The 25,931-nt window shown below is 59.4% G+C and overlaps 6 protein-coding genes across 6 annotated transcripts; 3 read left to right on the top strand and 3 right to left on the bottom strand.

Annotated features, from left to right (window-relative positions):
* Positions 1-1,173: 1,173 nt before the first annotated feature.
* On the bottom strand, positions 1,174-2,119 carry MORN4 (MORN repeat containing 4; the record flags this gene model as incomplete). Its single annotated transcript, XM_079535537.1, has 4 exons — positions 2,047-2,119; positions 1,772-1,886; positions 1,551-1,660; positions 1,174-1,322 (listed from the first exon to the last, which is right to left on the bottom strand). Exons 1-4 carry the CDS (start codon positions 2,111-2,113, stop codon positions 1,174-1,176), a joined length of 441 nt encoding a protein of 146 aa, XP_079391663.1. The 5' UTR covers positions 2,114-2,119.
* Positions 2,120-3,057: 938 nt separating this feature from the next.
* Positions 3,058-8,495, top strand: PI4K2A (phosphatidylinositol 4-kinase type 2 alpha; the record flags this gene model as incomplete). Its single annotated transcript, XM_079535389.1, has 9 exons — positions 3,058-3,453; positions 5,861-6,061; positions 6,242-6,373; positions 6,456-6,609; positions 7,166-7,227; positions 7,405-7,504; positions 7,742-7,875; positions 8,157-8,216; positions 8,334-8,495. 9 exons carry the CDS (start codon positions 3,058-3,060, stop codon positions 8,493-8,495), a joined length of 1,401 nt encoding a protein of 466 aa, XP_079391515.1.
* A 1,659-nt stretch (positions 8,496-10,154) lies between these two features.
* Positions 10,155-10,580, bottom strand: AVPI1 (arginine vasopressin induced 1; the record flags this gene model as incomplete). Its single annotated transcript, XM_079535705.1, has 2 exons — positions 10,155-10,224; positions 10,297-10,580. 2 exons carry the CDS (start codon positions 10,578-10,580, stop codon positions 10,155-10,157), a joined length of 354 nt encoding a protein of 117 aa, XP_079391831.1.
* An 855-nt stretch (positions 10,581-11,435) lies between these two features.
* Positions 11,436-11,966, top strand: MARVELD1 (MARVEL domain containing 1; the record flags this gene model as incomplete). The annotated part of the gene is made up of 1 exon (XM_079535163.1): positions 11,436-11,966. The coding sequence occupies one exon, from the start codon at positions 11,436-11,438 to the stop codon at positions 11,964-11,966; it is 531 nt and encodes a 176-aa protein (XP_079391289.1).
* A 3,521-nt stretch (positions 11,967-15,487) lies between these two features.
* Positions 15,488-19,863, top strand: ZFYVE27 (zinc finger FYVE-type containing 27; the record flags this gene model as incomplete). The annotated part of the gene is made up of 12 exons (XM_079535988.1): positions 15,488-15,717; positions 15,785-15,855; positions 15,944-16,130; positions 16,251-16,346; positions 16,525-16,637; positions 17,324-17,439; positions 17,775-17,846; positions 18,018-18,038; positions 18,231-18,375; positions 18,644-18,690; positions 19,505-19,586; positions 19,799-19,863. The coding sequence occupies 12 exons, from the start codon at positions 15,488-15,490 to the stop codon at positions 19,861-19,863; spliced, it is 1,245 nt and encodes a 414-aa protein (XP_079392114.1).
* A 2,704-nt stretch (positions 19,864-22,567) lies between these two features.
* On the bottom strand, positions 22,568-24,310 carry SFRP5 (secreted frizzled related protein 5; the record flags this gene model as incomplete). The annotated part of the gene is made up of 3 exons (XM_079535666.1): positions 22,568-22,908; positions 23,127-23,204; positions 23,791-24,310. The coding sequence occupies 3 exons, from the start codon at positions 24,308-24,310 to the stop codon at positions 22,568-22,570; spliced, it is 939 nt and encodes a 312-aa protein (XP_079391792.1).
* Positions 24,311-25,931: the final 1,621 nt, after the last annotated feature.

The raw sequence follows: 25,931 nt of genomic DNA, 5'->3' as shown, positions 1-25,931 counted from the left end.
TGCCTGACCCTGGGGGCACAGGTTCCTGCTTCCCAGCAAGATGGACACAGCTCAGGCATTTGGCAACATGGTTTACTCTGCTGAGGCCCATATGGGCAGCAGCACAAGGCAGGGACACAGCAAGGCACAGGACCGGTGTGGGCAAAACCTTCAGGGAGGGCACAGTTGGGCTGAGAGGGATGCTAGGACCCCATGCCCTGGTAAGCTGGACCATGCTGGGGGCAGAAGGCAGGTACACATGGGGAGAGATGAGGGATACAAGTGTGGAGCAAGATGGGGAGCTGCTTGCACCCTGTCTGCACCCTGTCTGCACTCTTGTCATGCCCTTTTCCCTGCCCGCCCAGCCCAGTCCCCCTGCACCAGACTGGCAACTCATGCTGCCTTGCCTCAGTCCCTTGCCCCAGTTTGGTCTGAGCCTGGCTCTTTCTCATCATCACTGCTGCCTTCACCCAGCTCCTTCTGGACACAGCATGAATGGGTCAGGCCAAGTGTCTCCTGGTCCCCATCAGTGAAGATGTCCCCAAGGCAGCAAAATGGGCTGGGTTGGCACAGTGATGAGAGAGACAGTTGATTGCTCTTTCTGTGATCCCAAAAGCATGGGGAATCATGTCACCCTTCCCAGTGGGCACAGCCACTGACCCAGTGTTGAGGGCACAGGCCATGGGGGTGCCCACATTGCCTGGGACCTGGGCTGGAGAAGCAGGCCAGAGCTACCCCTCTGCAGGCACATGGTCCAGCCAGCTGCCCATTGCCTGCAGGCATAGGCACCCTAGGCAATGGGGCCAGGAGCCAGCCCCAACTCCTACTCCTCTGCTTGGTTCCAGCCATGCCATCCCTCAGTCCCACTGGCAGCTGCTTTGATGGGGTTGGGGCTAGAGTAGAGGCTCCTGGTGGAGGGGGGAGGACAGCAGTCAGAGGGAGAAGGCACCACGGTGGCCCCAGTAAGCACAGAGCCGCCCAGGGGCACTTGGGTGAAGGGCACAGGGGTCTCTTTGCCCCACCAGCACAGTTTGGCAAGGAGGTCTTCCCCATGCAGTGGAAGGACTCCCAGTCCTGCCAAGGTTGAGCAGCTGGCAAGGAAACGGGTGGCAGTGCCATGGCCCTGCCCTGGGCCAGCCAGTACCAGGGGGAGTCCCACTACAGCGGGAGGGAGATGCAGGTGCCAGGGTGCCATCACGCTGTGAGGTTGTGAGCAGACTTGGAGGCAGTTTGTGCCCTCTGGATCACTGCCTGGCACTTCTCCCGCCGCAGCAGCTTGTTGTTCTCGAAGAAGCCCTCGTTGCGGGGAACCCCATGGGAGCCATCAGGGAATGTCAGGAGACCTGGGGAGGGAAGGGATGGGAGTCACAGGGCAAGGAGCAGCAGACACTGGGGCCAGGCATGGACAGATGGAGCAGGACACACCGAAAGGGGAGGACAACAGGGACAGGGGTGGGCAGGACTTTGCTAAGCTGGGGCTGTGCTAGGCTTTGTTGTGCACAAAGCACCGGCTGCCCATCCTGCTGCTGTGTCAGCATGCCCCAAGCCAAGAGGAATCTTCAGGCACTCACCAAAGCCATACACACGACCGCCTTTGAACTCGCCCTCGAAGGTCATGTTGTCATAGCGGGTGAAGACACCAACACCACTAAATTTACCCTGCACAAACTCTCCCTCATACCTGCGTGAGACAGAGAGGGGCATCAAGGGACAGGAAGTCTGAGGGAATACATGGCAGGTGCTCACACCAGACCATCTGGGCTGCGCTGAGCACAGAGGGTGCTGTGCTCACCTGGAGCCGTCGGCAAAGCTGAGCACGCCACAACCATGGAAGAGCCCATTCTCAAAGTGCCCCACGTAGGCGGTGCCATCGGCAAACGTCAGCTGGCCGATACCGTGCCTGCGTCCTAGCAAGGGCAAAAGCAGGCAGCGATGGATGGAGAAATGCCAGGGCCTGCCCAGCACAGCTCCGGGTGAGGATGCTCAGGGCAGAGGGACGGCTCAGCCGCTGGGCCACACAAGCCTGGAGTCAGCCGTGCCACGCCACCCCACCCCATCCCAGCTCACCTTCCTTCCACTCGCCGCGGTACTCCTCCCCGCTGGAGTAGGTGAAGGAGCCTTTGGTGAGGGTCATGGCAGCAGCCTCGGGTGTGCTGGGCAAAAAGCTGCGAAGCAGAGATCCGGGCTGGCGGCGGGGCGCGGGCAGCAGCACAGAGCCACAGGCGCGGGCAGCCTCAGGCACGGCTCTGGGCGCAGCGCTGACCCCGGCCCCCGGCCCTGTCCCTGAAACCGCAGCCGCCGGGCTCAGGTTGCCGCCTGCCCCACCGTAGGGCGCGGAGCCACCTGAGCTGCTGGGGGTGGCGGGCCCGGGAAACGCGAGCGGGCAGCGCCGGCAGCACCCTTGCAGGGGTTGGAGGGCTCGCGGGGCTCCAGCTCCACGCGGAGCCGCACGGGCATCCCCCGGCTGCTGCTGCTGCTGCAAGCAGAACGGCCCCGGCCCCGAGCTCACCTAGCTCCGCGCTCGTCGCGCTCCTCTCCTCCGCTCCCCACCGGGGTCCCGCCGAGGGGCGGTGGCGGCGCGGCCACCTCCCCTGCCGGCACCCCGCCCCGTCGGGCGGCGCTACACAGCTAGCGTCCATTCCCGCCTGCAGTTGGCCGTCTCCATGGAAACTGCTAGCATCGCGCCTTCTCATTGGTCAGCTCCGCTGCCGTGCCCTCATCTGCCGCCATCTTTGTATGGGGCAAAGCCCGCACCCCGCCCTGCCGCCATCTTTGTGAAGGGCGGCGGCGGAGGCGGCGCTGTCGCTTCCTCAGCAGCCATCTTTGTGCGGGGCACCGGGCCTTCCCCACGGCGGCGGCGGCGGAGGAAGCCCTTTGCTTCGCCCGGCCTCGTGCGGCTCCTCTCGAGGGCCGCGATAGCCCCCAGGCCCACCCCAAGCACGGCCGTGGGATGGATGGCAGGCACGGTTCCCTCGGCAACCGGCGGGCGGGGCGGAGCAGCCAATGGGGCGCGGCGGCGCGGTGACGTCAGCCCGCCTCGCGACGTGACGCGACCGGAAGCGGCGGGCGGCGGGCGCGATGGACGAGACGAGCCCGCTGGTGTCGCCGGAGCGGGCGCAGGGCCCTGACTACGGGCTGCCGGGCGGTGCCGTGCGCACTCTCCCGCCCGTCGCCCCCCCGCAGCCCTCGCCGCCTCCTTCTCCCGGTGGCCGCGACCGCGAGCGGCAGCCGCTGCTGGAGCGTGGGGCGCGGGGCCCGGCGGCGGCGGCGGCGCAGGCCCAGGCCCAAGCGGCCGCGGCGGCGGCGGCCCAGGCTCAGGCGGCGGCCGCGCAGCGGGAACGTAACGACTTCCCCGAGGACCCCGAGTTCGCCGAGGTGGTGCGGCGGGCCGAGCTGGCCAGCGAGCGCGGCATCTACCCTGAGCGCATCTCGCAGGGCTCCAGCGGCAGCTACTTCGTCAAGGACCCGCAAGGAGTGAGTCGTCACCTCTCCGGGCTGGGAGCTCGCGGCGCTGAGCCGGGCGGTGCGGGGCTGTGCCCGTCGGGCATCCCTCCGTTTGAAACGCGTGGTCTGTTCCCCGGTTAAAGCTGCTTCCTCTTTCCCCGTGGCTGTTGCGTCCAAAAAGAGGTGAAACTTCTGCCGTAGGATGGGAACGTTGACAGCTGGGCTGCCGGCGTTTGGCCAGTGAGACTGGAGCCTCGAGGTGTAATTGGTTCCCTGAGGTCTGCTCGGCTGCGGCATTCCCATGCCATTGCCCAAATGTGAGTGCAGCACGAGGTAGCTCATCTTGTGACCTGTGGTGCTGGCTTGGTTACTCAAGCATTTGCTGCTTCCTCTGACTCTTGCCTAGTGCATGCTAGGATCCTTCCTCAGAATCAGGACTGGGCTTTCCTGTCCATGTTGTGCGTGTTTTTCTGTCTTAGGTGACACGTGGCTACAGCAAGCTCTTACAGGCAGGTCCTGGTTGAGCTGACTGGATACAGGGCAATACAAACTTCTTTCTGTTGCAGTTTGTTCTCACTTCTGCTTCCTTCTGTTGCCTAATGTGAGCCTTGGTGTTGCTAGCAGGGAGTGAAGACCAGAGGCGACCTGGTTATATGGAAGGGAGGCCAGAGCTCGGTGAGGGATGCATTCAAGGAGTTGAAGTCCATGTTTTGCTGGCTGTGTCACCTGGCAGGTTCCTTGGATTGCTCTGCTATGAGTGAATAGGGTGCATCTGTGGTTCCTGTGACTCACTGCTCAAGATCACTAAAGCCTCCTTGCTGCTAAGGAGATGCAGTGCTTCAGTGAGCAGGTTGGAGGCACAGGGTGAAGACACCAGGGGAAACTCAAGTTTCCCTATGGACTGCTGGAAGCTCGAGTTGTTCCAGGCAGCACTTAATTCAGTGTGCTTCCCCTGGTCCTCGGGAGCGGTGGCTGTGTCTTTATGCTGGCCTGGCATCCCCTGGCCTGGCACCAGGCAGATCTGTCTTCTCCACAGCACACTTCTTGGAATAAGTTGCTGCCAGTGCTGCTCCCAAGGCACAGCACTGAGAGGGCAGGCTGTGCTGCCAGGCTTTGATCTCTGCTCCGGGGCTGTCCTTGCCCTGCCAGGCATTGCTCTGCTGTGTTTGCTCCACACAGCAGCCTGCTCCTCGCTGCCAGAGCTCCCAGCAAAACTTCAGCAGGCTCAAATCCAAGAACAAGTTGGCATGTTTTCTGTGCTTCTTATGGGGCTGGTGAGGGGATTGCCCTCCTGCCTGTTTACTTGGCCTTTGCCAGCTCAGAGGAGGGGGTTTCTTTGTGACCTAGAGATGCCTGAAGTGCTTCCATTCCCTCAAACATTCCTCTTCCTGGTCGACAGAGTTTTGCTCCCTGGTCTGGCTCCCAGCTCCTGATTCACAGTGGGATTGTGCTGAGTTTTCCCTGCTGGTGTACTGGGATGTGTATTGTGCTCTCACCCTGTGGCAGAAGCTTGGCTTTGGGAAATGCCACCTGCTCAGGCTGTGCTGACTCTGTCTCTTCTCGGTCAGTCTGCTGAGTCATCCTGGAGTGGGGTTGTGAACCTGAAGCCTGCTGCACAAAGCCCTGTGCTGCTTGGACCAGGGCAGTTGGCCTCACTCCTGCCCTGGGCCTTTGTCTCAGCTGTGTGGTTTGACAAAGCAGACAGTGTGGATCCTAGTAAATGGTCCTTAAGCACATCTCCCCTCCCGCCAGCATCGCTCTTCAGGCCTCACAACACAGAGTTTTAGTTTCCTCTGAAGTCCTTCAGCCTTCCTTGTTGTTTAGGCCCCATTTTCTCCGGTCCATTTGGGATCAGGTCCAATTGATGAATTTTGGAGTCAAGATAGGAATCTTTATCCCCTTCTGCTCTTTCGCATGGAGGAAATGAGTAGCCACAAGCAGTAGCTCTCCCCCCACCATCCAAAGGTCGATGGGATAAGGCTAGAATATTTACCAGGGACAGTGTCATCAGCACTCTCCTATGGTACGTGTAAAGTTGTGAATGAGTACAAAGGTCTTGGGATACAGGAGCTGTGCAGGGACCAGAGAGGGAGGTGCCTGAAGAAAACCTAGGATGAGAGAAGAGTGCCTACCATAACTCAGGTTGCAGATCTCTTGGCAGAGGAGAATCCTGAGGGTGTCATTTTGTCTTCACTTGCTCTGGACCTTGCAGCGAGTGGCAACAGCTGTCCCCAGACTCTTTCCCACCCAAGGAGGTATCTCTTAGATCTGGGGGCATTGATTGGCAGAAAGCAGCAGGGAAAGACAGCAGAGTTGGGTGGTGTGGGAGGGTGAACTTGGTTGAGACTGTGCTGTTATGGCAGAGCCACAGGCTGGCTCAGGGGTGAGTGCCCCAGCTCTGCCAAGCATTGAGTATCAGCTTTCCTCTTGCTCACAGAAAATTATTGGTGTCTTCAAACCCAAGAATGAGGAGCCGTATGGGCATCTGAACCCCAAGTGGACCAAGTGGCTGCAGAAGTTGTGCTGCCCATGCTGCTTTGGGAGAGACTGCCTTGTTCTGAACCAGGGCTACCTATCAGAGGCAGGTGCCAGCCTGGTGGACCAGAAACTGGAACTCAACATTGTTCCCCGCACAAAGGTGAGGAGGCACAGTCACCTGAGGGTGAGGAGTGCTGAGGAGGCTTCCACATGCTCTTGCCCGTGCCATGGGGATCCTTGTACAGAGCAGAGCTGTGGGAGATCTATGCCCTGCTGATAAAACAAAGAACTGTGACAGCTGACAGATGCACTTGCTGACTTCTGTACTCCTATACCCCAGGTGGTGTATCTGGCCAGTGAGACCTTTAACTACAGTGCCATTGACAGAGTGAAGTCCCGAGGAAAGAGGCTAGCCCTGGAGAAGGTCCCGAAAGTGGGTCAGCGCTTCAACCGCATTGGCCTGCCTCCCAAGGTAGGGCTGCCAGGCCCCGCATGCCTGTCGCTGCTCCTCTGTCCTCTGTGGTCCTCCATAACACAGTCTCTCCTTGCCTCAGGTGGGCTCCTTCCAGCTATTTGTGGAAGGTTACAAGGACGCTGACTACTGGCTGCGGCGCTTTGAGGCTGAGCCACTCCCTGAGAACACCAACCGGCAGCTTCTGCTGCAGTTTGAGCGGCTGGTGGTGCTGGACTACATCATCAGGAACACAGGTAGGGCTGGCTGCCTGCTCCTTTGTATTTCGCCGTGTAGAGAGCAGGCAGAGATTTGGCTTCTCTTCCTGGAACCCAAAACTCCTATCAACAATGCGTGGTTGACAGATGACACTGTCTCTGGGTGGAGTGTAGCTGCTGTCACTACTGACCTGGGGACTGGGAACTAGCCTGGGATCCATCCAGTTGCAATGGTGAATGTTTGCCGGGTGCAAAGATCCAGGAATGCTGAGAGATCCAGCCTCTGGTTGTGCCACAGCATCCTATCTCAGGCTGGGTTTCCAAGTCTGTTCCAGCTTGAAATGTGTTTGGGTTGGACTCCAAAGCTTGCAGGCTGACTTCTCTCTTGAGAGCTGGGGCTACGTGGATCTCTTTGGTCTCCAGACCTAGATATGTGGGGATTTATATGACTTCCTAGGCCTGCAGCAAGCTTGAGGGCTCTGGGGTAGAGCTGAGGCCTTGAAGTGTATGTAACTTGAATTGCTACTATGTCAGAGAAGTAATCCTACCCAGCACAGGCCCTCGCGCTGATACAGCTGTTTTTCTTTCCTTGCAGATCGGGGCAACGACAACTGGCTCATCAAATATGACTGTCCCCTGGACAGCGCAGGCGTACGGGTGAGCAGCTCGTGGGCAGGGGCTTCATGGGTTTGTCTGCTTCTACAAGCTGGCTGGCAGGCTGGGATTTCCCAGTTGTCTTGGGTTTTTGAGCCTGATCTTGTTTGCTGGGAGTGGCAAACAGACTGCTTCTGTTGGGGAAGGCTCCCTTGTGACTAGTGCTCCACTTCCTTCCAGGACAGTGACTGGGTGGTTGTGAAAGAGCCCATCATCAAGCTTGCTGCTATAGATAATGGTTTGGCCTTTCCTTTGAAGCATCCGGACTCCTGGAGAGCATGTGAGTCCCTTACGCTGTGTTGAGGTACTCTGCAGTGCTGAGCAGCTCTGTGCTGTCTGTCCTGGGGCGTGTTCCTGGAGGGCTAGAAGAGGCAGTAGCTAGGGCTGCCCCTCTGCAAAAACCTTCGAGCTGCGTGGACAGCTGTGCCTCAGTGGCTGTAGGAAGTGTATGCTGCACCCAAGGCCATGTGGCATCTTTCCCTTCCCTAGCTCTAATATCTCATGCTTCCTCCTGCAGATCCCTTCTACTGGGCATGGTTACCACAGGCCAAAATCCCCTTTTCACAAGAGATCAAAGACCTAATTCTTCCCAAGATCTCGGACCCCAACTTTGTCAAAGATCTGGAGGAAGATCTGTATGAGCTCTTCAAGGTGAACTAGGGTGGGGCTGAGGGTGGCTTGGGAAGAAGAAAAACAGGGTGGTCTTGGGGCTTCTTTATCAAAGCTATGTGGATAGAAAGATGGGCTACTTGTAGTGTTTCTGAGCTGAAACATAGAAGGGCTATTCCTCTACCAGGAGCTAACGATACAGTTTGGGGAGAAGTAGGAATCTCGTGGGACAAGAGGAGAGAGGCTTGCTTGGAAAACAAGCATCTCTTGAATAGCGTGGGTCAGAGAGTAGATACCAATGCATTGTTTGCTCTCTCTTGCAGAAGGACCCTGGCTTTGACAGGGGACAGTTTCACAAGCAGATTGCTGTCATGAGAGGCCAGGTAAGGCAAAGAATGAGGTGACAGAGCCTTGTTTTGTCTGGCTGTCGGGGAACGGTGCTGGGATGCCAGCTCTCTTCCTCCACTGGGACAGCTCAAGCTTTGCTCTGTGTTGTACAGATACTGAACCTGACACAGGCACTGAAAGATGGGAAGAGCCCCCTGCACCTGGTTCAGATGCCACCTGTGATTGTAGAAACAGCTCGTTCCCACCAGCGCACTGCCAGCGAGTCCTACACGCAGAGCTTCCAGAGCCGGAAGCCTTTCTTCACCTGGTGGTAGCTGTGGGAGCTGCAGGCAGGCCTTGGCTGTCTTGGACTGGCACTGCGAGAGGAGCTGAGCTGCTCCAGCGGCTGGGATTTGATGCTCTGGGTAAAGTGAGCAGGTTGTGGCTGGAGGAGCCTGCAGCTGGAGTGGAGGAAGCCAGGTGGGTTGGGCATTGTCCCTCTCCAGCTCCCTTGGAGCTCTGTGGTGTGCGTACAGCCCTGCCGAGGAAAGAGCTCAGCAGGAGGCATGGGAAGCAGTTGGGACCCTGCCTGTGCCTCCCTTCCTCGGCCTGCATGCGGTTCTGAGCACACCTGACCAGGCTCCCCAGGCCAGGATCCGTCCAGCTCTTTGCACCAGCTGCCAGCCTTCCTCTTCCCCGCTGCTGGCCCCAGGGCTGGGAAGGGCTGGAGGGTGGTGGTTCTGCCTTCCGCTTCCCCAAAGGCATGCTATACTCCTCCTCACTTTCTCTCTTCTGCCCCAACCCTGTGCAAGCTGCTTTCCTCAGGGGGAGTTCCTGCTGCCTGCTGGTGCAGTGGGGACCATAATGAACGGCTGTTCTCTGGCTGGGGGCTTGAGGAGGGAATGTAAGGAGAACTCTACTCTTGCCTGCTCCCTAGGGCAGGCTTGAATGCAGTTTGACACTAAAGGAAGAGGTGCTGCCTTATCCTGGTTTGGAGGAGGTGGCTCTCGGAGGTGCTGTAGAGAGGGTTGGAGGTACAAGTGGCCTCTGGCCCTCCATTCCTATGGTCCATCCATCCTGCAGGTCACTGCAGCTGCTCTTGCTTGGCTTTTGCCCCTGTGCTCAGTAAGGTTTCTGGCTGCTGTGCAGCCAGCATTGGGCCAGCCAGCACAGCTCCAGCTTTGCGTGTGTGTCTGGGGTCCTTTCTTACGGCAAAGGGGGCTGCTGGGGACAGGGAATGGTGGGAGGAGCTCTTCCTGCTGGTGGGAGTCATGCGAGAACTGGTGTACTGGAAGCACACGAGGGCTGGCGCAAGCTCCTGGCTGCCCCAGTGCTGTTAACCTTGTGGGCCTGATGTGAGTGGGCGAGGCAGTTAGTGCTCCTTCTCCCCCAAAGCTGCTGAGCTGTCTTGTATAAAATGGTACCAGGGCTGCTGCCTGCATCTGCTTGCCTTGAGCTGTGACTTTCCCTGTGGGGGGGAAAGCTGGGTTTGGGTCTCATTGTCTTGTTTGCCCAGCCCTGGGGGTTGGGAGGGAAGTGAAAGCTGGGACTGTGCTGCTTGGGGCTGTGAGGGGAGGGCAGCTCACTCATCTCCTACTTGCACAAGGGGCTCTGCAGTGGCTGTCCTGAGGGTGCTGAAAGCACAGGGGTGTAGAAGTGAGACCTCAGCTCCCAGACCTGGCTACATCTCTGACTGACCCCAAATGTACTGTTCTAATGCACTGTAGAAATGTATGTAATGTATTTAAACCATGCAACTGTCTGAAAAACAGAGCTGCAGTTCACCTGGCCTCCTTATTGTCTCAGCAGAATTCTAGAGGAGGGTTGGGGCTGTTCAGCTGGTGCTGAGTCCATTGCAGCAACTGGGACTGCTGTCACAGCCACGAAGCCTCACCCAGCCACTGCGGGTCCACTTTTTATTAACCAGTACACTCATGTCCTGTACACTTAGTGTCCTCGGTGTGCCCGGTCTGTACGGCAGGCCTGCTGCGCACTCAGTGATGCTGCAGGGGCGCCGAGGCCGCCCCGTCCCTGCAATCTCCCTCGGGCTCCTTATCGGTGATCCTGAGGAAACAGGCGGCTGTGAGTAGGGCGCGTCCCGGCCGCGGTCCCCTCGCCGACCCGGCCCGCACTTACCGGAGGCGGCCGAAGCGCCGTAAAGCCGTCGTCTCACCGCCGCGCCGTGCCGCTTTCCGCCGCCTGAGCTGTCGCAGCGCCCGTGCCATGCGGCGCTGCCCTGCGTAGCGCCAGACGAGGCGAGCGCGCTCCTCGGGCCTCTCGGCCCCGCCGCTCTGGAACAGGCTGCGCAGCTCCGGCAGCCCCACGCCCTGGAAAATGTTGGCCGAGGCCCGCTTGCGGCCGCGGGCGGCGGGCGCCGCTCGTCCCGGGGGATCGCTCGCTACCGAGGCCGGCGTTCCCATGGCCCGGCCGCTGCGGAGGGACGGCGTGGGGCCGCGTCGGGTCCGGTTCAGCCCGCCCGGGACAGGGCCGCAGCGGCGCAGGCGGGCCGCCAGCGGCGCGCCCAGGAATGCGGGAGGGCCCGGCTCAGGTCGGCGCCCGCCGGTGTCCGGTGCGCCGTCCCCGCCGCGACCCGCTTTCCGCCGCCGCCTCCCGTCCGCCAGCCCCGCGCACTGACCTGGGGGCGGCCACCGCCTATCTGCCGCGCTCCCGCCGCCGCGCCCGGGGCCGCTCCGCGCCGCCGACCCGACGTCCCGCCGCCGCCCCGCGCTCCGCGCCCCGTCCATTCACTCTCCGGATCCGCCCCGTCCCGCGCGGCGCCGCCAATCCGCGCCCACTTTTCTCCGTACGGACCAATCGCCGTCGGGAGGGGGCGTGGCCGCACCGCCTTTCGAAATGGTGGGCCACGTGGCGCCAGTGACGTCATAAGGCGGGGAGGGGCGGCTGGGCGCGGCTCCGCCCCCGGGTGTGGCCAGCGCGCGTCACCCCGAAGGGAAACCCCGCGTGACGTCACGAGGGAACCCCGGCGCGCGCTCCCCGACGGCGCGCTCCTCCGTTCTCCGCCGTGACGTCCCGCCGAGCTCCCTGGCCCCGCGACGCGGCAGTCGGCGGCGGCGGCTGGGAGAGGAGGCGGCGGCGGGGGGCGGCCGCGGGGCCCCGCGCGCGCAGTGGGCCGGCGGGAGGCGGGGCGGGGGAGGAGAGAGGCCCCGCACGGGGAGGACCGCTCGACGCCAGATGTTGGGCAGCGGCCAGCCGCCCTCAGAAAGTGCTGCCGGGGCGCCGAGTCCCTCCCGCCCCGCAGCACGCAGCGCCCCGCCATGGCCCGCACGGCTCCCCCGGCCGTGCCGCCGCCGCCCCCGGGACCACCGCCCCGCGGTTCGCTCGGGCTGCACCGCGCCTTCCTGCGGAGCCCGCTGGGGCTGCTCCGCCTGGGGCAGCTGGCGGTGGGCGCCGCCTTCTGGCTCACCGTGGCGGCCCACTGGTACGAAGGAGCGGCCCACTTCGCCCTCTTCGCCGCCGTCCTCGTCTGGCTGCTCACGCTGGGCCTCTTCGGGCTGAGCGCGCTGGGGCGCTGGGAGCTCGTGCCCTGGCTGGGCTCCCGCTGGCTGCTGGCCAACCTGGTGCACGACCTAGTGCTGGGTGTCGGGCTGTGCACGGCCGCCGCTGGCATCATGGGCCACAAAGCTGGGCAAAAGAGCTACTGCAATCTGCCGGGCTACAGCCAACGCTGTCTCTACGGAGCCTATCTGGGAGCTGCTGTCTGCGGAGCCGTGGCTGCCTGCCTGTACCTCTTCTCCGGGCTCTACTGCCTGGCACGGCGCTGCCGGGACCAACGTGACATCGTGTGAGCTCCTTGGCTGCCCTGCTTCCTGCACATGGACGGACCGCGGCCCTGCTTTAGGACGTGGTGACCCCGCTGCTCTGTCCCCTCCCGGCTGCTGCACTGCGCTTCCTCCACTGCCCCCTGCACGGATGGATGGACAGACGGATGGAGACCTTCTGCCAGGACAGTGGGCACTGATTGCTGCACCAGCTCCTTTGCACCCTGCACAGAATGACAGACAGACATAAGCAAATCGAAGGACCCAAGCAGGGAGTGCCCAAGTGGACCACAACTTCTGGGAGCCCCGAGGGGCCCTGCCTGACTCCTGCCTTGGGTGTGCTCAGGTGGGTGCCAACTCTGTCCCTGGGGAGATGAATGCTGTGCTGGAGGAGTGGAGTAAAGCTGGGCCCAGCCCTTACCCTGCTGGCAGCCTTGCGGCCTCCTCATTGCCTAATGGAGGCTCTGCTGTACTCTCAGCTTCCCCAGCTGGGGCCCCTCCTCCATGTCCGGTGTCTTCCCGGAACCCTGTGGGCACAGCCCTTACCCACCCTGGGCACAGCCTCGCCAGCTGTTGCCCCAGTGCCAAATGCCCTAACCCACTTTGGAGTTGAACCCAGCAAAGCCCCCACTACCGTTGGAGCTTGTGGCAGGGAGGGGGCTGCAAGCTGCCTCTGTGGTCAAGGCGGGGCAACAAATTCCTCCAGCCTTGGGGTTTGTGCTGCTCTGGGGTGAGAAAGGTGTTTTTGTCATCCCAGCCTGGAACTCGGTGCTGCTGCCGCATCCTCAGGCTGGTTCTGCACTAGGAGCGGGGCTCCCATCCCACCACAGAGACCCCTAAGCCTACCTGAGGCCTGTCCACTCTAGCTAGAACAGGCACAGCTCGCCCTGCCTGGCTCCACAGCACTTGGATTGTCATCCTAGAAAACTCTCTTTGTTGTGCGACTACATATCTCCATCTCCATCACTGTGCTGCCCGCAGACTGATAATGGAAGGGTGATTGCAGCAGTGCCCTTGTAGGACACAGACTGTCTGCAAGAGGAGGGCTCCGGTAGTGAGGCATGGACCAACCCCACAGGTGGCTGAGGCTGTGAGGGGTCAGTGGAAGCATTGGGCAGCCAGAGACTAGGAAATGTTGGAGGAGCACCATGCTGAGCTGCCTTGGCCACCAGCTATCCTCATCCTGCTTGAGGACACATTCTCCCGTTGCTTTCAGAGCAGAAAAGGACTGCCCCAGCCCCTGTGTAGGCTCAGTTTGGAGGACTGTGGCCCCTGCATCTGTCACCTGGTGCCTTTCTGTGGGGGTAGCAGCAGCAATGGCATGAAGGGACTGGGTTGGCACTAGATCACAGCTTCCATCACCAAGGGTTGTCTCAGCAGATACCTGTGTGCTCCTGCACTCTGCCAGCCCCTGGGCCACCCCCTGGCAGGATGTGCTGTCCCTACTCTGTGTCAGGGCTGGTCCCAGACACTGCTGGCCCCTGCCTGCTCTGGTGCAGCCCTGAGGCCCAGGCTGCCTGCACGCAGTGAGACCAATGCTGCCAAAAGTGCCTTGCCCCACAACCCCGCACTGCCTGTTGTACCTGCCGCCGTCCCACTGCAGCCCCTTCTCTGGTGCCTTTGGATTCACATTCCAAATAAAGCAACACTGACGCTCGCTTGGTGTCTGGGGTTTTGTAGCAGGATTGGGACCTGCAGGGAACAGGAGATGAACCAAGCTTACCCTCGGCTCTACAGCCTTGGGGTCACCCCTCCTGAAGCAGTGGTTGCAGAGGCTCAGTGTATTCTGCAGCTATGGGTGGACTCCTGGCGCTGAGCCATCTGGTCTCTGAAAGAGGGGCTCAAGCCCCTGCCCCTGGGGATGGACTGTCCCAGCCCTGCCACTCGCTCCAGGGATGGGGCAGAACTTGGTGCTTGTGCATCATAGAATCACAGAATGATTGGGTTGGAAGGGACCTTAAAGCCCACCCAATTCCACTCCTCTGCCACAAGCTGGCTGGCTGGCCTTGAAAGACCCCAGGGATGCGGCACCCACAGCTTCTCGGGCAACTTGTGCCTGTGTCTCTTAACGTCTAACCTAAACTTCCCCTTTTAGTTTAAAATCATTCCTCCTTGTCCTGTTGCTATCAGACTGTAAAAAATGTCTGTCTCCCTCTTGATTATAAATTTCTTTTAAGTACCAGAATGCTGCAGTGCAGTCTCCTAGAAACCTTTCCTTCTCCAGGCTGAACAAGCTCAGCTCCTTCCACCTGTTCCCATAGGAGAGGTGCTCCAGCCTTCTGATAATCTTCATGGCCCTCCTTTGGACCAATATCAACAGCTCCACATCTTTCTTGTGTTGAGGTTCCCAGGCCTGGAAACAGTACCCCAGATGGGGCCTAATGAGGGCAGATCAGAGAGGGACAATCTCTTCCCTCCCCCTGCTGTCACCCCTCTGTTGTTGCTGCCCAGGATACTGTTGGCCTTCCAGGCTGCAAGTGCACACTGCTGGCTCATGTCCAGCTTTTCATTTGTCCAGACCCCCCAGTCATTCTCAGCAGGACTGCTCTCAAGGAGTTCTTCTTCCAGTCTGTATACATATCTGGGATTGGTGTGACCCAATCACAACCCTTCACACCCAGCCTTTTTGAACCTCATTAGGTTCCTGGGGGCTCACTTCGCAAGCCTGTCCAGATTTTTCTGGATGGTATCCCTTCTTCTTCTGTTGTATCAGCTGCACCATGCATCTTAGTGTCATCAGCAAGCTTGCTGAGGTTACATTAAATCCCACTATCTGTGTCATTGATATAGATGCTAAAGCATACCGGTCCCAAGATGGACCCCTGGGGAACCCCACGTCACCAGTCTCTCCCTGGACATAGAAGCACTAGCAACAATTCCCCTGCTGCAATCATACAACCAATCCCCAGTCCACAGAACAGTCCAGTCTTCAAATCCATACCTCTACAGTTTAGAGGTAAGGATATGGATGTGGGCTCCTCCTGCAGGCAGGAGAACACAATGAGAACCACACAGAGCTGCATTCCTATAGGCTTTGTTTCTCCTGTGCTGAAAAGGTCCCTTCCTAGGCTGGACACTGCCAGGACTTGGGAGGGCCGGGGACCTGACATCTCCCAGGGCTGGGTGCTTTGAGGCCCAGCATCAGACACGGCTCTCTGCCTGGTGACACAAGTGAGGTGGAAGCAGGAACATGTGCTGCTCCGCAGCATGGCTCCACGCAGCCAAGGCTGGGAGTGAGAGAGGAACGCGGCCTCTTCCAGCGCCCTCCGAGCTGAGCTCGGCCTCGGCGCGGGGCCAGAGTCGAATCAGACGCAGCTCAGCGCACAGCCCCGCACTGCGCTCCACCAGCCAGGCCCAGCACAGACCTGTACGGCCACTACCGGGCCGCTGCCACTTCCGCCCTTTTGCCAGCACTTGGGCGGGGCTTCCGTCCTCACCTCCCACCCCGGCTCTTCCTATTGGGTGCGTGCCGCGCCGCTGGGTGACGTCACGGCGCACCTGGCCGCTTCCGGGAAGCGGGGTGCGGTGCGGGTCCTCGGGGGCCCGGTATGCAGGCGGCAGAGCGGGACGGGGCGGCCGGCGGCCCTGAGGTGGCAGCGGCAGCAGCTGTAGGGGCTGCAACGGCAGCGGGGGCCGGTGAGGCTTCGTCGGAGCCGCCGTCGCCTCCCAAGGCCGCCGCCGCCTTCGATCTGCTGGATCTGGTGCGGAGCTACCGGCGGCTGGAGCTGTACCTGGAGCCGCTGCGGGATGCGGCTGACGGTGTGCGCTCCCTCCTCCGGTAGGTGCGGGCCGGGACTGGGGTTGGGGCCGCGGCTCCCGCACCTCACCGCGTTCTGTCCCCACAGGTGGCAGCGGCCCTTGTGCTCTCTGCTCGTCTGCCTCGGCCTCAACTTCCTCCTCCTCACCCTCGACCAAGGTGCGTGCGTGTGCGTGTGCGTGTGCGTGCGGCAGTGCTGGGCTCCGGCCCGCTGCCCTGCCAGCTGATGCTGTGCTACTCCTCCCAGCCGCCTGGTACTCAGTGCTGGCCCTGCTCGTCCTGCTGCCGGCCCTGCTGGGCTACCTGCAGGAGACGTGCCGCGTCCGGCCCTCGGAGCGGGAGCTGCTGCGCAGGAAGTACCACAGCGTGCGCCGTGAGGACCTGCGCAAAGTACAGCTCTCGCGCCAGGAGGCTCTCGCCCAGGTCAAGTGCTTGTGAGTGTCCAGCACCCTCCTGTCCTGCAGAATCACCTTCTCTGAGTCATGCGGTGTGAGCGGAGCAAACCAGTGTGTGTGTTTGTGAGGCTATTTCTTGACAGTGTGGTCTTGTTTCAGCCTGATCCAGCTAGAGGGGTTCCTGAGCGGGCTGTGTTACAGCTGTGAGGCGGTGTACCGAGTGCTGTACTGGGAGAACCCTACTGTCTCTTCCCAGTGAGTAGGACTGCATTGGGTGCCCTGTGCTTGGCTTAGCAGGGAGAGGGACCAGGCCAGTAGAGCTACTCTTGGTGTGTTTGGTGCTTGCAGAGAGCAGACAAAGGACGAGGAGAGGGACGATGAATTTTACGCTGTGGGAAAAACTGATTTCTCTTGACCTGTTGCTCTTTCCCAGATTTTACGGAGTGCTGCTGGGCTCTGTCTGCATCCTTTACCTGCTGCCACTCTGCTGGGTCATGGCCATCCTCAACAGCACTCTCTTCCTGGGCAACAGCCAGTTCTACAAAGGTAAGGGCTCTATCTGAAGGGGGCCTGTATGGGATGGGTTGTGCCAAAGGCTCTTGAAGCTGTGAACTCTGTGCCCATCTTTTGTCAGTGACCTCCTGTGAGCACACTTTCATGTGTCTGCCATGGGACATGGACTTCGGAGAGCACTTAATGTTCTGGGGTCGGTACACAGCAGTGCAGGATGGGTGGTGGGGTCCTGGGGCTTGGATCTGAGAGGTGGGATTCTCATCTCGCACAGCTCCTGTTGTGGGTGCTTTTTCCTTGTACTGTGATGTACTGGGACCTGGCAATGCAGCCTGAATGTGAGCATCACCTCCCTTCCCTGGCCTGACTCTGCACGACTTGAAATACTCTCAGTGCATGTGGCAAATACATAACACCAGCCTGCAGTGCCCTATTGGATGGAAGGCGAGCTGCATAACATTTGTCTGACTGAACTGTGTCTGAACTCCTGCTGTTCCCTGGTCTGAACTGGGGCAGGTGGGGAATTCCTTCCTGTCCCCAGCTCAGTAGCTTCCCTAATGTCTGTGTGTGAGCCAGAGGGCTCAAGGCACTGGACAGAGGACGTTCAAGGGAGCTGCTGACCTATTTTGAGTGCTGGAGGTTGGTTCTTGCAGCCATGTTTGTGGAGGGCCTGGAGGAAGGGGACTGGCAACGCTGATCCAGCTGTGTTCCCCCCTTACCAGTGATAAAGGAGCTCAAGGCCTCGGTTGAGCAGAGTTTGGGCACCAAACCCCTCGAGAGCGCTCCAGAGCCTCCTGATGCCCCACCAGACCGGACCCCCACACCCACCAGCACAGAGGTGAGTGGTGGCAGGGCTCGGAGATGTGGAGTGGGAGCTTCAGCTCTTGTGTCTGGTTTTGCTTCTGTCCACCTGCACACAAAGTAGCTTTGCTGGAAGCCTGTGTGCCTGGCTTGGGAGCCCATCTTGAATTGCCTTGCTCTCCTGGGATATTCACTCCACCCTGCTATGTGCTTGGAGTTACCCTGAGGAGGCAGGGGCTCACCCTACCTTTTGATGCTCACTTTACGGGTCTGCCAGTGAGCTGATGTTTCATTCTAGAGCTGCCTTGAAAGTGTGACCCCTACTTTCAAGGGAGATGAAATAGGACAGGACTAGCTCTGAATCTCTTGCAGGATCTTACCCCTGGCAGTGTGGAGGAGGCAGAGGAGGCAGAGCCTGATGAAGAGTTCAAGGATGCTATTGAGGTTTGAGCCTGGTGGGAGTGGGGTTGTGCCTGCAGGCCAGGCAATTGGGGCAGAGGACTGCTGTGACGGGGCAAAATGAATGCTTGGGGAGGGCAGGAGTGGGGCTGGGCACCTCTGCAGTTTGACTCCATCTCCACTGCCTCTCCTCTCTGTCCCATGCTGCGGGAGAAGGAGAACCAGCTGCTGGTCATGGTGAGTACTGCTGTGCTGAGGTGTGCAAGAGGGCATCTCTTCCCAGCTGGAGCTGGTAGCCTTTGTTTTGGCAGTAGCTTGTGATGCTGACAGGTGAAGCCTTCTGTTTTCATGCCTGTTCTGGGGCAGGCTGACCTACGCCCCCCTTCCCCTCCCCACTGCTCTCTGTTTATCTGGCTTTGCTCCTTACAGGAGGATGATGAGGGTTCTCAGTGTTCAGCAGACTTTGACCTCAGCCTCCCAGACAACGGTTTTATGAGCAAAAACGATGTGATCCGCAGCAAGGTGTCACGTCTGACTGAGCGCCTGCGCAAGCGCTACCCCAGCAACAATTTCGGTGAGGCTGAGAGCCGGAGCTGCCTGGGGAACCTCAGCAGTGTGGGGTCTGTGCTGCTCCTGTTGGTGACCACTGAACTTGGGAGAGGACAGAGTGACATGTTACCTGCTAGGGCAGGCACCTGAGTGACTTCCCCAATGGAGAGGGTGTTTGTAGCCCTCCTGGGGGCAGCAGGGTTGGGAGGGTCTTTACAACAGATGTGGGTGCTCTTGTGTCTCAGGATACCAGGTAGCAGGGCCTTGCCTGACCTTTGCTCTGTCTCTTCCAGGGAGCTGTACAGGCTGTGGAGCCACCTTTTCTGTGCTGAAGAAGAGGGTGAGACTTCAGTTTCTCCAGCTCACTAGTCACACTAGGGCAGAAGTTTTGCGTTGTGTCTGGCTTGTTCTGGCTTTTCTTGTTGCTAGGATGGCTGTTCTCAGTCATGACCCAACAGTGGGTCACCCAGCTAAGTGCTGGGTGTTGTCACATACCTAAGTGGTGGCAGGAGCCTTTGTGCCTTTTGCTTCTTTGGAAGCTGCCTCAGTCCAAACCTCAGTGTGCTGTTTCTGTGCCCTAGTTTGGCCCATTCTTGTTACCTGAGCACTTTCCTGGGAAGCAGAGATTGGGTTGGTCTTTGGACTCCTGAGGAAGTGGGAAGAAGATTCAAAGCCACCATAGGGTGTGTGACTAGAGGAGCAAAGCCATCCCTGTAGTCTGAGCCCCTTTCCATAACACTTATCATGTAGTTCTGGAAAGAGTGCATCTCTTGCCTTTTCCAGATGTGTATTGCAGTCCTCCTGCTGCCCCCTGATCGCCAGACATGTGGCCCCCTCCCATTTCCTCTTGAGTTAGTCTGCATGTCTTGGATTCTCTGGAGCTTGCATCCCTCCAGAATTAAAGCATAGGAAATGGCAGTCTATCAACCTCCTGCAGCCTTTGGCTTCAGTGCTTTCCTGTGATATTAGAGCACTGTAGATCCAGTGTTTAGTCCTGGTGTCACTGGTGGATGGCATCTCTTGTCACTCGGGCTTGCACCCTCTCTCTCTTTCAGCAGGGAGTACTGCCAGCAATGCCTCGGTACTGGAGTTTGCTGGAGCAGACCCAGCAGCTGCCAGTTCTCTTAATGTCTCACCTCCACTTCTTTCCATAGCGGAGCTGCAGTAACTGTGGGAACAGCTTCTGCTCCAGGTGTTGCTCCTTCAAAGTTCCCAAAGCTGTGATGGGAGCCACGGGTGAGTGGAAGGGGGAGAAGAGCAGAACCTTCCTCCTCCCACCTGTGCTGTGTGCTGCAGGGCTTTACCCCAGCCCTGGTGGTTGGGGGTGGGTGCTGTCTGGCTCAGAACAGAGCCCTGATGGGTTTTCAGTAGGTTGTGGCTGAAATACCTGGTCCTTGGTGGGTGATGCAGTGGAAAGGGAGACATCTGACACCTACTTTCCTTTCCAGCCCCGGAAGCTCAGAGAGAGACTGTGTTCGTGTGTGCTCAGTGCAACCAGATGCTCATCAAGTGACCGAAACAGCATACAGGGGCTGTGTTGCCTCATGCCCAAGGACAATGGGAGCTCTGCCCTTTCTCAGGGGATCCTAGGATGCTTGGTTCCCAGCGTGGTACCACCCTGCCAGAGGACACAAGCACTCACTGCTCCCCCTGCCAGTGCTGACCTGAAGGCAGTCCCAGGCTCCTCACCATGCAGTGGGCAGCACTAGCTGTTTCCTACAGCAGAGCACTGCCCACAGCTGTGCCCCACTGCTGCCGTTGCCCTGCCAGCCTGGCAGCTGCTTGGGAGGCACTGACTGCACTCTGCCCTGAGCTCACCTAGGGCCTGGCTCTGTGATGGAGGAGCCATCCTTCCTATTTCTGCTCCTACCTCCACCTCCTGGGAGATGCAGAGCAGCCTCAGGGCCTTCTCCCAACCTCCCTGATGAGCGCTGTGTGGGGAGACTGTTTTTGGGATCAAGTCAGAGCTCTTCCCAGGAGATGTAATCCTTGGTCTTGGCTCAGCTGAAATCCTGCTCATCACTCCGTGATTCCACTGTGTTCATATTTAGTTCCCCCCTTATCCCCCATATTCAGCTGTAGCATGGGAGGCAGATGGTTTGGGCTGGGCCGTGTGATTGGTCTGCAGCTGCAGCAAGAGAAGAGGCATAAGTTGGTGCTGCTCTGTACTTAATGACTGCTGCTTTCTACTACAGATTAATATATAGAGAATGGCCAATAAACCTGCCCACAGCTGGCTCTCGTCTTCCCCTAGCAAATACTGATCTATCACCTGCTGCCTCTGTGGCCTTGGTTCCTCTGTCTCATATGTGGCCATGTCTGCCACCTGGTTCCCTCGCTTACTGTGGTTTTCATTGTGATACACAGTGGTCTTGTTTGCCCTGTACCCAGGGCTGTGTGGAGCTGCTCTGGGCCAGGGCCTGATCGTGCTGGGCCAGGGATGAGGTTCAGCTGGGCTCACTCCCTGCCCTACGGAGGTGGTGGTCCTGGCAGCTGCCCACGCACACAAGGGTGACCTTTCCCTGCTGAACAGCAAAGCTCCCAGCTATCCCAGGAATGTGACCCTGGCTGCCATGCAGCTGGGAGTGCCTGTGGCTGGGCCTCCTGCCAGCCAGCTGCAGTTCTGGGGGGAGGGCGGGTGGTGGGGGGGGAAAGCTGGAGCCCTCAGGCTGGGTCACCCACTGCTCTAGGCATGATCTGGATGGGGGCACAGGTCTCAGTGCTCCCCACAAATCTGAGACCTCATGGCTGTGGGCCCCTGGACCCGCCTCTTGAGTGAGCTCTGCCCTTGGGAGATTTTGGGGAAAGCTGAACTCTGCAGTGATGGGCATACCCACGTTGTGCTGGGTGTGCTCCAAAGGCGCTGTAGTGGGGGAGGCAGTGTGCAGAGGGGCAGGAGGTTATTTCAGCTCGTGGTGGGTGACAGGGAGAAGTTACTCGTCTTTCTTGAGAAAACACTTGGTGAGATGGATGCGATGTCCGTGTACGTCTAAGTGCTCCTCAGAAAGATGCTAATGACGCAGAATACAGAGGGCTACAGATAAACACAAGCTGTGGGAGGTGGGGTTTTATTTGTGTACTTCGAGTTGTGCAGTAAATGGTATAATTGATGGTGTTTATTCCAATGGCAGTCTGCTTAGCAGCCTCGTTGGAAAATGCCTTCTACCGCTATTTGAATTTTCAGTTTTTTTCCATGCTGTCTGTGGAGAAGGGGGGGGGCAGGAACCACCTGCCCCAGGCAGTCATAGGGGCTTGCTGCCCCCCTCCTGTGCTGGCTGTGGGACAGGAGCACATCCTACTGTCAGCATTGGTGCTTGCTATGGCCTGCCCTGCGGTAGAACACGAACAGATCCCATTCCTGCTTGGGGGACGTGCCTGGTGCCTTGCTGGTGGGGCAGTGCAATGGGAAAAGCCAGGCATGGGGTGTCCTACAGCTTCAATTCCTCTCACCTCCCCCTGAGAAGCTGTAGTGTGAGGCCACCTGGTGCTGAGTAAATATCCTGGTGTCTGGATATCCTGCTAGGATGCTCTGTAATGCAGCAGACTCAAAAATATGCTGGGTAAACAACGCTGAGGGGGACCCTGCTGTGCCCCTAGAAGCCAACTTGGGGCTGCTTCACTTCCATGCTGCAGGGCAGGAACTCCTGGGACCCAGGGCTGAGAGGTGTGATGTCCAGCTCTGCACCCTGCTGCACTTGGTGCCACCCTCACTCCATGCATTCCCCAGCCCTCAGATTTCTTTCTCCCTTTTTCCCTGCCCCTCCATCGTTACTTCCCAGGTGCTGGAAGCAGGTATCGAGTAGCGACTTTTGAGCTGCACTGTGCCCTCCTTCCATGTGTCCCCCAGGATGCCCCAAGATTTTGGAGCCCAAGAACCACAGAGAGCTGGATGCAGGCTTATCTCAGACAAAATAATTTACTCTAGTAGGGTTAGGCCAGGGTGCAGGGTGCTGGAGAGCTGGGGCCATGCAGCTCGGGACTTTTGGGAGCTGAGGCGGGCAGTCTGTGGACACAGAGGGCAGGAGTATGGGAGCTGGGCGGAGGCACGGGGTTGGGGCCTGGGGTGCAGCTGAGGTCAAGCAGGGGTCTTACGTGCAGGTAGGGGGCTCAGGGGGCTGCAGGGGTCCTGGGTGCAGATCAGGGCTTCCTTGAACGTAGCCTGAGTGCAGAACTGGGGATGCAGAGCAGGGTGAGCGCAGGAATCCTGGGACAGAGCTCTAGTGCTGCCCTGCCCCGTAGAGCAGGGGATGGTATAGGGGACAAGGGTAGGAAAACATGAACTTGACAGCAAACTTCATCTCCTTGTTGTGCTTCTGCCAGGGGTAGATGGCAAGGAGCAGCAGGCGGCTGCCCACCTTGCGTCCCAGCACCAGGAAGCTGCCGCTTAGGTTGTCGAGCTGGGGACAGGGGCAGGAGCCCGTGTTCCTCATGTGCAGCACCATCTTCTTGGTGTCCTTGCGCTTGAGGGGACCCAGCTTCAGCACCTTCTTCTTCTGGGCAGCCACCAGGCGCCTCTCTCCATTCTCCTCTATCACCTCCTTGATGCGCATCTTCACCACTGTGAAGTTAGTACGGACCCAGTGACCCCCCCACATGTTCTGCCTGTCCCCCCAAGATGTCTTCTCTCATGGTGCACCCCATCCCCTGTGCGTAGGATCCAAGGGGGCGTGTCCTATGGGATGTCCCTGCATAGGAAAGCCCTTTATCCAACCTCCCTGGTCTGGTCTGGGGGCAGCTGGGACTGTTAGGAGGCTGGGGGATCAGGGGAGCACTCACCAAAATCACTGGAGCACATCTGCTGCATCATGCCATCCGCCTTGTGCTCCATCTCGCACTGGGTGCAGATCTTAGGCACTGCAGGGCAAGAGCAGTCACTGTCACCAGACACTGATGGCTGTCACCTGTGTCACCTCAGTAGGGACACAGCAGGGGAGCAGCCCCTCGGTCCCTGGGAAGCTGCACCAGGTGTCGCAGGGACATTGAGCACCACATGTTTAGGTGTTCCAGCACCCACTTCCCAAGATGAATAGGAAATTGGGACCCTGCCTGACTGCCGATGCTTTGGGGTGAGGTTGGCAGCAGGGTGAAAGGTGATACAACCTGATCCTGACCCAAGGCTGCCTTCAGATGACATCCCTTTCCCAGCCCGAGGGGACCTGCAGGGATGTGGGAAAGGCACAGGTGCAGTGCTCAGGGCTGGATGCTCTTGGCTGTGATGGCACGTAGTGAGAGGAAGGGGACAACCCTTTGACAATCCCGCAGTCCCGCATTCACCCCCAGCACCCCACTGCCGACCCACTCACCTTGCCCTTGGGCAGCTCTGTGCGTGCAGCTGGGTGCCTAGGGCTGGAGGAGCAGGGATGGGGGCTCCTACACTTGCCCCAGGCTGCACAGGGATGTGAGCACGACCCCAACCCATCGCAGTGCTCGTACCACTTACCTGGTGGAGGGGTGGCCTGGTTGTTCCCAAACTGCACGGTGATGCAGAGGTCGTGGTCAGAAGGAAACTTGCCGCAGTGCAGCATCTCGGGCCAGGGGAAGCCGTAGGACTCCATGACGGGCGCACAGGCATCACGCACCACCTCACAGAGAGAGCGGCATGGGTAGATGGGGCGGTCGAGACAGACAGGGGCAAAAAGAGAGCAGAGGAAGAGCTGCGTGTCGGCGTGGCACTGCTTGGCGAGCAGCGGCACCCAGCTGCTGGCCTGCTGCTTGGCCTCAGCCATGGACTCGTGCTCCAGCAGGTTGGGCAGCCGCATGCGCTTGTAGCCCACATCGTGGCACAGCTGCATGTCTGCCGGGATGTCGACACACTGCGGCTCCCGCCCGTAGAAGCGCCCGCGGGGCACGTTCTCCGGCTGCCAGCCATAGTAGTCGTAGTGCTGCCCTTCGCCTGGTGCCAGTGCCAATGCCAGCAGTGCCAGTGTCACCGTGCCCGCGGGGCTGCTCACCCGCAGCATCGCCGTGCCTGCCGAGTGGGACGCACGGCCGCTGCCTGCTCCTCCAGCACCTCCCACGCTGCCCTTTCAAAGGAGCCCGCAGGCATCACCGGCAGCCAATCTGCTCTGGCTGCTGGCCCCCCCAGCATGGCCCCCCGGCCCCACGCCAGGCCGCCCGCTGTGCTCCCGCCCTCCCTCCCTCCCTTGCACTGCAGGGTGGGTGCACAGTGATGCTCTGCATCCCTCTCATGTCATGCACTCGGGAAGGGACGGTGCACCTCACCGCTCACCAACACCCCATCCTGCCTGGGGGACAGGAGACACTGGTTCCTACCCCTGTGCCTCCCTTGGAGTAGGGTTATGGGGATCACCCCAAGGCTACATGGTGCACTCGTGCCCAGTGCCACCTGCAGTCTCCGCTCTGTCCTTTGCCTCAAAACTGGGTTTTGTGTCACCCTGCTTCATCCTGGGGCACCCCAACTAGTTGCTCATCATTGAGATGGAATGAGGGAGCTGGGAGGGGACACTCAGGCCCTTTCTCTGGTGCCCGGGGCATGGGAAGAACCAGAGCCTTCTTGAGACCTGCCCAGTCCACATTCCCTCTTCTCCTTGGAGACAGGCCAGGGGTGCCAGGATGAGGACCCCATTAGAAACCCATTTGTCTGCAGGGGTTATCTGGAGCATCCCCTCCTGTTGCAGCAATCAATGTCCCGACCTGGTCAGCACTCCCATGCTTCCCCCAGCTCCTGCTTGCTGGATAAAGTGACTCAGTTAATGGGCAATAGAGCAAATAGCCTGGTGTGGGCTGCGATAGCAGCTGCCCTTTGCCCCGGGCAGGGACCACTCCCCCAGACCCATCAGGAGCCTGTCTGCCATGGGGCTGTGCAAAAACCTCACACACCAAGCTCATGCCTGCAGCCTGTTTGTCCTGCCTGTGCCCTGGATTTGTTGTGCCTGTGGATGCACGGTGCCAAAGGATGCTCAGAGCTCAGGGATACTTGATGCCCAGGGATGCTCATTGCCATCCCAGGATCTGATCTCACCTCCCCTGGGCTAAGACCCGGAGATGGCACTGCTAATGTATAACTGCCAGGGAGCACGATAAGATAGAGCCACCCGTTATCAGGACTGCCCGGTAGCAGGAGGGAGGCACTGGGCTGTCAGAGGTGCAGAGAGATTGCCTGGAGAAAAATGCTGATAGAAAATGGCTAACCCATGATGGATGATCTGGGGGCAGGGTAGCTCAGCTAATTGCGATGGCTTATGCTTGGAAGGCGCCAGGGAGTGGGAGCTCCAGGGGTAGGGGCTATGGAGGCAGAGGGAGTCTGTGGGATACTCACAAGGTGCCTAGGTGTGATGCTGAGTATGCCTCACCACACCTGGTGGGTATAGTCAGGGAGTGAGGGACTCCCTGCCAGCTGCTGGGCCACTATCTGTCACGATATCTTCATTAGAGCCACTGAGCCACTTCCTGGAAGCAGGGCTGGGGGCAGCAGGACATGCATCCTTTTCCTGTCAGATGTCCTGGGACTGTGTCTCTGCCCCAGGGGTCCCTTCTGCACTCCTCTTGCACTTGTTCCCATGACCCATCCAGCGCCCATGCTGTGGGCTGGAGGACAAACACTTGTGCCTGTCACTCTGA

Source organism: Tetrao urogallus (genome assembly GCF_951394365.1).
Source record: "Tetrao urogallus genome assembly, chromosome: 5".
Classification (NCBI taxonomy): Eukaryota; Metazoa; Chordata; class Aves; order Galliformes; family Phasianidae; genus Tetrao; species Tetrao urogallus.
This window is presented reverse-complemented; position numbering and strand designations above follow the sequence as displayed.